This window comes from Benincasa hispida, chromosome 4, assembly GCF_027475165.1.
Source record: "Benincasa hispida cultivar pf3 chromosome 4, pf3_genome.v1.1, whole genome shotgun sequence".
Classification (NCBI taxonomy): domain Eukaryota; kingdom Viridiplantae; phylum Streptophyta; class Magnoliopsida; order Cucurbitales; family Cucurbitaceae; genus Benincasa; species Benincasa hispida.
Genome location: NC_143481.1, coordinates 59,726,068 through 59,739,458, shown reverse-complemented (window position 1 = coordinate 59,739,458; position 13,391 = coordinate 59,726,068). Strand labels below are relative to the sequence as shown.

Sequence of the window (13,391 nt, the reverse complement as noted above, 5' to 3'; positions counted from 1 at the left end):
CATCGAAATATTGTCGAGCAATAGTCTAAGAGGGCTTTTTCTCTTTGTTTGACCATAACAACACCAGTAGTCTTGGCAACCATTTGTTGAGCACAAGAAATTGCTATCAACTGACTACGTATCTCACTTCTCTACTATTATTGTTGTTGTAGTACATGTTTGTTGAGACATTATTCATTATGTATTCATCAACTATATTGCTTGAGTTCCACCAGAATCTTTTGAAATTTTCACATGAGTAGGGACAGAGGTCCGTTTGGTACTAGCCTTTTCAATACCAAATTTTTTACAATATTCTTGGCATATTTACTCTAAGAGATTAAAAAGAATCTCTCATCAGGTTGTTTAATCTACAAATCTTTTGGGTTGTTCAACGTAAACTTCCTCATTCAAATATCCATTCAAGAACGTACTCTTTGCATCCATTAACGTACTCTTTACATCCATTTGATACAACTCTTTACATCAATTTGATACAATTTGTATTTTAAAAGACAAGAAATTTCGAGCAAAAGTCTGACAGCCTCTAGTCTTAGAATTGGAACGAAGGTTTCATCAAAATCCACACCTATTTATGTATACCCCTGAGCCACTAATCTGGCTTTGTTTCTGGTTACATTGTCATTTTCATCAGACTTGTCATTGAATATCCACTTTGTGCCAACTATATTAATTGAATCTGGCCTGGGAACAAGATTCTAGACATTATTTTGAGCAAAATGCCTAAGCTCTTCTTGCATAGCATTAACCCAACATTCATCCTCAAGACCTTCTTTGACATTTCTTGGTTCGATAGGAGAGGTGAAGTAAATATTACTGAACATCTCTAAGTAATCAACTTTATCTTTCTTTCGAGTACTCACCCCTTCTTCATGATTACCAATGATGTTGCTAAGGGGATGATTCTTACGAATTCTACTATTATTACAAGTTTCAGCCTCTTCAGGAGTTGACTTGTCATCTTCCATAGGAATTTTAGTATTTATGTCAATTGACATGTTAGAAAAGTTGTTAGGAACATCTTTATTAACAAATGGGAGTGAACTCGAATCTTCCTCTTCCACAGGAGTAGAGTCAGATGAGTCTTCACCATCATTAAAGATAACAGTAATTGACTCCATAACACATCGAGTTCATTTATTGTAAACATGGTAGGCTTGACTATTTGTGGAATATCAAAGAAAAATATCGTTATCTGATTTAGAATCCCATTTTCGTCTGGAATCTTCCTCTTCTACAGGAGTAGAGTCAAATGAGTCTTCACCATCATCAATTATAACATTAATTGACTCCATCACACATCGAGCTTGTTTGTTGTAAATATGGTAGGCTCGACTATTTGTGGAATATCCAAGAAAAATACTTCATTTGATTTAGAATCCCATTTTCTTCTGACTTCTCTATCAACCAGAATATAACAGGTACTACAAAAGATATAGAAGTATTTAACATTTAGTTTTCTTCCTCTCTATATTTCATAAATCTTGTTATGATAAACTGTATTTAGAGCCTCTACCCAAAAATGAAAAGACAGATGGTTAGTATGTAACATCACTTGAGTCATCTCCTGTAAAGTTTGGTTTTTTCTTTCCACAACCTCGTTTTGCTGGGGAGTGATTGGAGCTAAAAATTAATGATGAATCCCAACAGTATTACAAAAGGTAGCAAATTGAGACTTTTCAAACTCCCTTCCATGATCACTCCTAATTCGAATCATATTTAACTCTTTCTCACATTGTAACAGGAAGAGCTTGAAAAGCAGTAAACGCATTTGATTTTTCATGAAGAAATTGAACCTAGATGTATCAGGAGAAGTAATCAACAACAACTAAAACATACCGTTTACCTCCCAGACTTTATGATTGCATAGGACTCATAAGGTCCAGGTGAAAAAGTTCCAATATCTGTGTAGAACCTGAGTGAGACATCTATTTGTGAGGAGAGCGAGTTTGCTTTCCTAATTGACAATTACCATATATAATTCTAGTCGACTTAGGCAAAGATGGAAGGCTAGATATAGCATTTTTAGCTAGTGCTTTTTGGACCATCTTCATGCTCACATGACCAAGGTGTTTATGCCAAAGGCTTGCTACATCTTGTCAAGAAATATGATAAACCTGTGAGATAAAATCAGGATTCCACATATAACAATTATCAGATGACCATGTACCTGTCATAACAATAGATTTGACATTGTTAGTGACAACACACTAATCTTTTGTAAAGCTCAGATTCAGACCCTGATCACATAACTAGCTTATGCTAATAAGGTTGGCAGTGAGCTCTTCAACCAACATTACATCATTCAAAGATGGTAGTCTTGGAAATTTTAGTTTGTCTTTCCGAATGATCTTCCCTAAAGCACCATCACCAAAAGTGACATTTCCCAAGTTTACAGGTTAGATATCAAACAGATAGTTCTTATCACCAGTCTTGTGATGAGATATCCCACTATCAAAATACGATTTTCCTTTAGTCGAAGATCTGAGGGAAGTTAGAACAACATAGCAACTATTAAGAACATTCTTTACTCTCCACACCTATTTTACTTCTAACTTTATTTAAAACTATTTTACAAGAAGTGAGAAACCTTTCTAGAGTAGCCAAATTTTTTAATATTTTTAATAGATGATAGTGAAATGGACGTATATGACTCACTCTTCCATAGTGGTGACAAACCCTCTTGGTCTGTAAACACGATCAACTTTCAGTGTTGAATTTCTAGGGGAGGCACCTATAAAGCCATAAGACTCTAGATTTTGAGCTTTAACAAACTCAATCTTTTGTTTCCCTTTATATTAAGACTATATATTCTGAAGATTATAACCTCTGTGAGAAGTCTAATCTAGAATTATCACCAATTAATTTTCCCTTTGTCAAAATTTTCTCCTGTGGTTCAGTACTAGTAGTCAACGTTCTAACATTTTTACAAACAGATTCTTTCTCGACTCTAACTTGGTTAAATTTATGCTTCAAGTCTGCAACAGCAGTCATAAGCCTATGATTGTCGACTATCAGAGTCTCAATTACTTGCACATCAAGAACTTTCTGATCATCTTGCCATTTAAGAAAAAGAGCTTGGTAGAAAGGATCCTAGACCTATGAGTGGTCACTTCATGAACATTCTCAGCATACACATCATATTTAGAAATTTTGCAAGATGAAGTGTCAGATGAGATGTTACTGATAAGAGTCTTGACATCTTGCTCAAAGTTAGTGTTATCTTCAGACTCATCATCTTACAAAGTTAAAACATCACTTTTACCCTGTTTCTTCAAGAAATTAGGACATTCTGCTTGAAAATAATCATAACCTTCACACTCTTTATATTTGAATGACCTTTCTTTTGAAGATTTAAAGCACCTAACTTATCAACCTCTTTCCCACTACTTTGAATTCTGACTTACTTAAGAGGAAGTGACGTACCAGACTTATTATTTTTAGCATTGAAATTTCCAGAATTTTCAGACTCTCTGTGACCCACCAAACTTATTATTTTCAGCATTGAAACTTCCAGATTATTAACTTTTGAAGATTTAAAGCACCTAACTTATCAATCTCTTTCCAAATCATTTGAGAACACGATTAAATTGTTTTGAAAGTAATTAAAGAGATTCAACTAAGGAATCCTCAAACTCTCTGTCAGCAACATCATCTTCATCATCAACTGAGGATTGCAAAGTAATTTCTTTATTCTTCTTCTCATGCTTTCTATCCAAAGACATTTCAAAATTTAGAAAGGATCTAAATAGTTCATCAACTTTTAGAGATGATATGTCTTGTGCCTCCTCAATTGCAGTAACTTTCATATCAAATTTCTTAGAAAGAGACCTAAGCACCTTTCGATAAGTCTTTCTTCCAAAATTTTCTCTCCAAGAGCAAAATCTCATTAGCAATATCCAGCAAATGAACGTTGAATTGAGCAATTAGTTTTTTCATCTTGCATTTTAAGATTCTCGAACTTTGAAGTCAAGAACTACAATCTTGACATTTTTACTTTTTAAGTCCCTTCATGAGCAGCTAAGCCACACCTCTTCTGTAGAAATGTATATATGAATTAATTTAAATATATTTTGTTCCACACCATTAAACAGGGTATTTAAAGCACAAGAATTTCCCAAGGATGTCTCATCTACAACTTTTGTCCACTGTAATTTTGGTTTTAAAATTTTCTTCCCATCATCAATTTTGGTGGTTGGATGAAACCACCTAGTAACCACAACCTTCCATGCTATGCTATGAATTGACTTCAAAAAGATCGTCATTCGAGCTTTCCAGTAAGAGTAGTTTGTTTCATCTAGAACAAGGGGACGAGTGGTGGAGCCACGTTCTTTGATTTCGTTCATGATCGAGACACTTGAGATAAACATGACTCACTCTGATATCAATTGAAAAAGCGATAGTATGACTCGTCACTCAAAATATGGATGTTAAACAAAAAGCACTAACAAGCACTATAACAACAAAATACCAACAACAAGAAAACAAGTAAAAGCACACAGGAATTGGTAACCTAGTTTGGTGACAACACCTACGTCTGGGTGGCAATGTGCTGAAGAAAGATAATCTACTAATATTAAAGAGTTAAGCAGTTACTTAGTACTTATTTGTAATACTCCGACTACTATAGTGACTCACGTAGAGCCCAACTCACAAGTCATATAGGCTCCCCCTAGATGTGAGACTCTTTCTCAATTGAACTTCGGCTCCCCCTAAGTGCGATAATATTATTGTTGAACATTTTAACTTCTGATAGTGTGTGAGACTCCTCTCCATTTGATTATCTTCCTTACAACTCTGTGAACTCTCTTCACTGATAAATGTTAGGTCCTCCCTAAGATGGAGAAATATTCCTCGAGTATGAAGTCTTAGGTTCCCCCTAAGACTGAGAATCCCTTCTCTTCAACGATGTCTTGGGCTCCCCCTAAGACAAGTAGAATCTTCAAATTCTTTGAATGATTTATCCAAATGATATACACAGCGAAATAAAGTGGGCAAAGATCGACAAAATCCACGTTGCAGAAAACAACCGTAAAAAACAAATCGGTTGCTAGGACAAATCACAATGATGCACTATTTGTTCGTATAGAATTGCACTTTTCTCATAAATGGAAAATATAGCAACCCTTAGAGAAGATCAGAATTCACCTAAAATAGACTGCGGCAAAATATAGAAAGAAAGTCCAAAAATATTTTCCTTTTTTAAAAGATAAGATGCATCATAAAAAGGAAAATGACGATCAATATATTTATGTAGAGATTTCCAAAATTATGAAATAAAAATATTCTACATATAAATTTTCGCTTAGAAAAATAAAAAAAAATAAAAAATAAATCTATAGTGATTAGACATGTCTAAGCCAAATGTTAAGATATCATTTGTGACAACTGCAAAAACTACCAAAGGCTGTCTTAGAAAAATATAGAGACAATCAACAAATCTCCAACAGTGTTGAAAATTTACTCTTAAACCATTTTCATTTACTCATTGGGAGAGTCACGTTGAGAGTGTTAAAGCTATAAGAAAAGCCTGAAGTACGTGAAGCTTTACTTCAACTAGCCAAAATTAGTAATAATGATTTTAAGATGCAAAGTGAAGCTAAATTTTTGGTAACAAATGAGTTTGGTGATTATGAGTTTTTACTGGCTTTTATTAATTGGTTTGATATATCATGTGCAGTTAATGTGGTTAGTAAACACTTACAATCAAAGGTTATGCTCATTGTTGTTGCTATGGAAAAAATAAAGGGAATGATTTTTTTTTTTTTAAAGCAATATAGAGAAACTGGTTTAGAGAGAGTATTGCCATGGAAATGAACATCAGTCCCATTTTTCCTCAAAGGCGTGAAATTAAAAGGATTTTTTCTTTTATTTTTTTTTTTTTTTTTTTTTTTTTTTGAGAGTTTGGATAACACCCAAGTACGATTCTACAATCTCTAGTGGAGTCCTTTAGAACTAATTAGTTCTTATATACTGTTGATCAAGCTAATGTTGTTCTTAATAAGAGGTTTGAACAAAACCAAGAATATGAAGAAAAAAATTGACTTTTTGTTTACTTCTCATAAGTTGCAGTCATTAGATGACGCAAATTTGTTGCCCCATTGTACTTATTTTGAGTCTGCTCTTAAGAATAATGAAAAACTAGATACGGATAGAAATGAATTGTATGTGGACTTGAAGTTACTAAGAGAGTTCTTGCCTATTGAAAAAATGGGGCCACTGGATATTTTGAGGTTAGTAAAAGGTAATATTGTTCCTAATGTTATTATCGCATATAGAATTTTGTTGACTATTCTTGTGACAATTGTATATGGATAAAGAAGTTTTTTCAAATTGAAGTTGTTGAAGACTTATCATGCTCTCTACAATGTCACACTAAAAGCTTAATGGGTTAGCATTAATAGCGATTGAGAATTATGTTTCGGAGACAGTTGATTGATAATTTTTCTTCAAAGAAAGTTTGAAAGATGACGCTTTTAAAATAAAATATCATTATTATATAGTTGTTTCGTGACATTTTCTTAGTTTCATGTACTTTTTTTTAATTTTATTTATATTTTTTTTAAGAAACAATTGTATAATACGATGAATTTTGATATTTTACAATTTTGTCTTTGTTATAAAATATTTTAGGGCCTCATTTTGAAAAGTATTACAAGCCTCGTCTCATTGGGGACAGGCGTAACTTTGATCTATGATGTAGAATTTCTCTATTTTTGCCTTCTTCTTCAACACTCTTACTCCTTTTCTTCTATATTTCACAATCTCTAAAACTACATCCTTCAATCAAGGTATATAGGCTTAGCAAAAAGAAAGGAGAATGGTGGAACCACCAAGGGACTTTTGGACTTAAATGTTTAATAAGATTGTATATTAGCAGTTGAATATGAGTTAATATACTTAGATTTAATAAATGAAAAGAGACACACATTGGGATCATAATTTTGAGAACTAATGGGAGGAAAAATAAAGAAAATATGTGCACTATCAAATTTATACAGTACTGATATGAAAAAAAAAATGAGGGTATCCATATAAACTATTTTCAAATTGGTTCTTTTGTAGTTGAAGATAACTTCGAAGAAATTGATTGTCTAGGTACTAAGATTTCTTATATTTATGTTTGAGTATGCGAAATGGGAGAGTTTCTCATGTTTATTTAAAATTTTGATGTTTAAGAAGAGAGAAAAAAATATGAGAAATGAGGAAGGTTATAGAGATTGAGGAATGAAAAAAGAAGATTTAAAGAGAAGTATTGAAGAAGTGAAGGAAGGAAATAGCATGGAAGAGGGAGGTGATGGAGTATATAGATAAATGGTTTTGTCTATTTACTAACAAAATGATATGTTTTTTAACGTGTTTTTTCTTTAATTAAAGGGTATTAATTCAACTTTGAAAGCTTAGCAGTATTATACTGACAATTTTCATTCTTTATATTAGCAGTAAGAGTATTATTGAACTTTTTTTTTAAGTTTATGGGCATTATGAAACTTTTGAATTTGTATGAAAATTCATTACCTTCTTGAAACATGAGTATATCTCTCACTTTTCTCTCTTTAATTCTTTCGATTAGTTATCTCATATCTATGGTTTTTTTTTAATTAAACACGTTGATGCACAAGACAACATTGTCCTATTTGTGTTCGACACTGGTGAGTATCCAATCCACGTTTTACTAAGGAGAGATTTGAACTCTCAATCTCAAGAGATTGAATAATGGTTTAAAAGAACATATTTTTATTAGAAACATTCAATGATCAAGTTTACGATACAATCTGATCAGCAGATAAAAATTGACCCATTGACTCATTGGACAATACGTAAAGATCAAAAATTAAAAATTCAATTGCCAAAATTATTTTAACATTTGAAACTTACCAAAATATAAGTGGAAGGGGATTCATGAAAGCTTGAAATTAAATACTGATGTTTGAAAATGAATCAAGCAGTGCATCCCAAAATACAAAACTATCAAACAACACTAACATCTAGGCTTGCTCTCTATTTAAAAATAGCAAATTATTTCAGTTTTCAAATATATGAATCCATTGAAGAAAATAAAAAGTTAAAATATCAAGCACCTAAAACATACAAGAAAAACATTTAAAATAAAATAAAATAAAATAAAATAAAAAGATGAAGAAAAAAAAGACACCATCAAGGACCATTACATTAGCCTAATCATCAACGGCATAAAATTTCAAATGCTCTTTTCGCCCCAAGTTCCTCAAATCTCTGGTCGAGACCGACCTCCGAACCTGACCTGTGATATGTCCACCATGGTCTTCGATGTTGAAGGTCGAGTATTCTCTCATCTTAGGCAATGGAGGCAAGTTGAGGTTCTTGGCAGTCTCAAGATGGTCCTGGGTTCTTGACGATTTCCTATTAGAATATGAAATTGGAGATAGCAAGAAGTGAGAGCTCTCCTTTCCTCCTCCCGTGTTCATGCTTGAAGACGTGCTCGTCGTCTTTCGCCCTCCTGTGCTAACACTTGAGGAAGTGCTCATCATTGTACTCCCCTTTCGCACTCCCGTATTAACACTTGAGGAGGTGCTCGTCGTAGTACTCCCTCGCTCTTCATTTTGCTCGTCACCATCTCCCATTTGCTGTGGAAGATAGAATAACAACAATGTCATTACATACAACCAAGGTGGCATCCATTGGCACAGCATTTGTGACTGAGTTTGCACATGGAGATTGAATTTAAACTAAAACAATCGATTGCTTTGTAGAAGGAGGTAGTTTCCGCTCTGAGAATTCTTGGTGACTAACTCAAAAGTAGCTCTATAATTTTGGATACACCGAGAAGTTTTTAAAGAAACTACCTGTTTGGGAATGTTGGATTCTTCTTTTGGTATTCCGCCGGTAAAATCTTTCCTCCGCCGCTCTCGGTGTGTATTAGAACGCCTTGTCACTTTAGCATTCCTAGACCTGTAAATGGATTTGGTAAATATAGTTTTTTTGTCGCCTAAAACTTTAAAAACAAAGGACTTCTCACTTATTTTCATCATCCATAGTAAATTACTATTAGTAGTTAATCATTGCAAGTTAATTACCAATATGTTTGAAGATGAATTTTACTAAATTCATACTATTTACAAGGATTATCTAAAATAAAGTAATCTCAAGCTATACAGAGAACTTACTTCTGCCGATTCGTTTGATCCTGTTCATCGGGCTCCCTGTGGATTACTGGAAGATCCGAAAGGCTGCATGCCAGTGGGCTTGTGTGAAAGAACTGCAAGAATATAGTTCATGTTCTTTAGTATAATGCTTCAACTACATTGTTATACAAATTGGTTACATAAATAAATTAGGATTCTAAGTTTGACTATCTACTTCATTCTCGAGAGCTAAAGATGCAGAGCCACGATATGAAGGCTCCAAAGCAAGTAGAGTGCTGAGTAGGCCTAGAGAAGATGAGGGCAAATGCTTAAACAACTCTCCGAGACTAGGTCGATAGGACTGTGGAGGTCTGAAAGTTGGTGCCAGCTTGAGTTTTCTCCAATATTCTTCAGATGGTGTACCACATAACTTGAAAATTTTGTGGAGTTGTTCAACCTGACTCAACACAAGAATTCATTTTTAAAACAAACCTTGAAACTTTAGTTTTATCAGACATCAACACAGTTCAACATGGTTTAACTTATAATGAATCCTTCCAACGGAAATCCAGAAAGATGGTAACTTCACCTCTGTTCGACCTGGAAGAATCGGCCTTCCCGTGAACATTTCTGCAAAGAGGCATCCAGCACTCCATAGATCAATGCCAACTCCATAATCTGTAGCACCTAACAATAGCTCCGGAGCTCGATACCTGTTAAGAATATAATTAAAAGATCCTAAAACATACCATGATCTATCAACTTAAATTCTTAGGTTTACTATCTAACTTAGTATCAACCAAATTTGATGTCCGTAAGTTGATCACCGTGAATCAAATTAATCTCTAGATCCACTAACGAGATGTGTTAAGAATATACATGAAAAAGAATGAATATGATAAAACCCAAATGTAATGAAATGTAAAAGCTAACAGAATTACAATACAACTCCTCTTCAAGTATTCAAGGTATTTGGAACAACCCTTTGTTGAGATGCTATGCAAGCCATCACTCAATAATTACCTTCCTTCCTCCTTCCCCACCCTCTCAATTTGTAATAAAAAAACATAACTAACTCCCTAGCTAATTACTAATATATCCTTAATAACATTACTATCATAATATATTCTAACCTATCAACTTAAGTTTTTGAGTTTAAGGGTGATCCAACAATACCAAAGAGTCACAACACGATTAGTAAGATGCCTCTTTGGACTGAAGAAAATGGCAAGCCCAAAATCGGCAATCTTCAGCATCCCATTTTTGTCGATTAACAGGTTTGATCCTTTGATATCGCGATGTAGTATCCCCTTATCATGGCAATGTTTCAAACCAGAGAGTAGCTGATGCATATAGCATTTGACCTGCAACAAGAATTAATACAACCGAACTAATAAGCAGTGGGAAACTTTGCATCGAAAACCCCCTGAACATCATCATGTAGTGAAGAATATAACCTGAGGCTCCGTAAGCCATACATCAGGGTGGGAAATAACTCGAGCCAAATCAGTCTGCATAAAATCAAAAACAAGATAAAGACTGAATTGCATTCTTGAGGTAGCCAATCCTTCAAGTTTGACAATGTTGGGGTGATCCAGTTTCAGCAGTATCATAATTTCTCTTGCCATGAACTTCACACTCTCAGGTTCTGTTGTATCAAAACGGACCTTCTTAAGGGCAACAATCTTTCCACTTTCCCTATCTCGAGCTTTGTACACATTGCTGTAACTTCCTTGGCCTACCTATTACATAAACATTCCAAAAATATCATAAATATTCATCAAGTTATAAAGGTCTTAAAGTTTAAATTTCAAAGCTTCTCTCATATCTCCCAATCGCAACGTCTTCACCTCATGAATATTAACATTACGAAACTTAATGCAAATACCACCATTGAATCATAGTAGCCATCATAATTCATAATTGCTCGTGCTTTCAACTTTGACAATTACCCCCTCAAACTTATGAGTCTGTAGCATATATTCTATTGTCATAAATCCAGACTTACGAAGACTTCCTACAACTAAATCCTAAATCACCCTCAAACATGTGGTTTTGTTGCAATGATACTCTTAAACTTATGAAGTTGTTGTTGCGATTAAACCCAACCACTAGGAGGTATAATCATAGAAAAAGAATTTCTTAAATTGAAAGTTGTGGGTGCGATTGGCAAGGTATCATTGGTGAAATTACCCTTTAACATTGGCATTCAGATCTAGTAACATTTCAGCAGAAGAAAAAACCTTATCAAGCTTTGTCATAAAAATTCATCCAATCAAAAATTCCATCTTAAATGCAAAACCCACCCCCAAATTATAGGGGACATCACATTCCCACTTCCAAACTTTTAATTCGAGCCATTACCTTACCTAAACACAGGAAGGCATTGCAATTAAACCCCATGGTTATAACTACAATAATTGCAACTTGAATTTTAAAAAAATGCAAACCACTCCCAACATAAAATAATCAATAGATCCCGATTACCAAATCACTCCTGACCCTAGGGTCAATGTAATTACATCCTCAAACTTACAAAATCGTTACAATTAAACCCAACTACTGAGCAAGTTCGAACAGAGAATCTAATTTCAAGGAAGACAATTGTAGCAATCCAACGATCAAAAGCAAATAAACACTAAATTTTGAGAATGAATAAATAAAAGCAACCTTATCAAGCTTGTCATAGGCCTCCACACTCTTGGGTACCAAGCCAGCCAACACATGTTTAGGAATATTGCTAGTAAGCCATTTGGGCCACCCATCTACTAGTTCACTCTTCTCTGAACCAAATTGGTCATTCCCGCCGCCGCCATCACCGCCATGAGGCTTCTCTGCTTCAGACGACTCCCTGCTGACATATCTCCTTTTCCCCGTCGACCTCCGATGAGCGATAAAACCTTCAATCCCAGCATACCCATTTTCCAATTTCAGCTTCTCAACTCCCCCAGAAGGCGAATTCACCGAATGCTTCGTTTGTGCACAGCCCATGGATTAGAGAGTGGAATTTAGGGATTGGAATTTGGAGATTTTGCAGAGGAAAGGGAAAAGGGGATGATGAGAAGGATTTGGAGTGAGAGATATGGATGGGGAAAAGGAGACGAGATTGGCCGGCCATGGCCGGCACTTTTAGAATCATAGAATGAAAGAGAGAGAGAGAAATTTGAAGGGGGTTTTCCTTAGATTTCTCCGCTCAATGAGTGAAGGGGAACATTGGGAACAACTTTTGTTATTGATAATTTAGAGAGGGAATCGAAAGCTGAAATTGCCGAGCTGGGATTTGAGAGAGAGGGAATTGGGAGAACAGAAAAACGAATGATGAAAAATCGAGTGGTAATGATGGCGAATGCTGTTGAAAATGGACCCATTCATGAATCGGATTTTGGCGTGTCGTTGTGAGGAGGATGATGATGACGACGACGACGACGATGGGTTTTCTGTAGTTTAACTTGAAAATTGAAATCGAAGCGGGAGAAGCCATTTGGAAAAGAGGTCTATTATTGCGGTAATCCCTATAACTAACATATGTCAAAGGTTAAGATTCGAAAAAGTACATTTTTGTCCTTTGCTCTAGTTTTTATTTTGTCTCTAAATTTTAAAATATTCGAGATTAAGTTCAGGTTTTGAGTTTGGTTTCAATTTAGTCCTTAAATTTTAAAATACTGTAATTTTACCTTTGAGATTTGAATTTTGTTTGAATTTGACCTTTAGATTTCAAAATTTTACATTTTTTTACCTTAATTTTTCATTAAATATTCATTTTCAATCATTTGCATCTATGTTGTTTAACTAATTTTAAATAATTATGAAACAAAATTTTGGATTTAATTTTAAAGGTGATGAAAAATAATGAAACTTGATTAATTATAACTTTTAATTCTTTTAAATTTATTAAGATACCTTAACAATAAAGACGAAAAATGAATATTGAATAAAAAAAATCAAGGTTAAAAGTATAAATCTTGAAACCTAAGGACCAAATTGAAACAAAACTCAAATGTTAAGGGTAAAATTGTAACATTTTGAAATCTAAGGACTAAATTGAAACCAAACTCAAAACCTAAAGACTAAATGTACAACATTTTAAAGACTAAGGACCAAATAGAAACTAGACTCAAAACCTATGGACCAAAAAGGTTTTTTTTTTTTTTCCTTAAGATTTTACAAAAGATATCGATAGAAATATCTCGGAAAATTTTCAAAATTAAATAACTCCTTCAAGTTTCAACATTTGAAAACTAGCATCGTTTTTAAAATCTCATTCATATAGTTTTTGTCAGGCCATCT

The 13,391-nt window shown here is 34.0% G+C and overlaps 1 protein-coding gene across 1 annotated transcript; it reads right to left on the bottom strand.

The window, feature by feature from the left end:
- Positions 1–7,969: 7,969 nt before the first annotated feature.
- Positions 7,970–12,573, bottom strand: LOC120076892 (putative serine/threonine-protein kinase At1g54610). Its single transcript, XM_039030843.2, has 8 exons — positions 11,775–12,573; positions 10,562–10,846; positions 10,281–10,468; positions 9,694–9,817; positions 9,340–9,561; positions 9,147–9,238; positions 8,826–8,931; positions 7,970–8,606 (listed from the first exon to the last, which is right to left on the bottom strand). The coding sequence occupies exons 1-8, from the start codon at positions 12,093–12,095 to the stop codon at positions 8,178–8,180; spliced, it is 1,767 nt and encodes a 588-aa protein (XP_038886771.1). The 5' UTR covers positions 12,096–12,573; the 3' UTR covers positions 7,970–8,177.
- Positions 12,574–13,391: the final 818 nt, after the last annotated feature.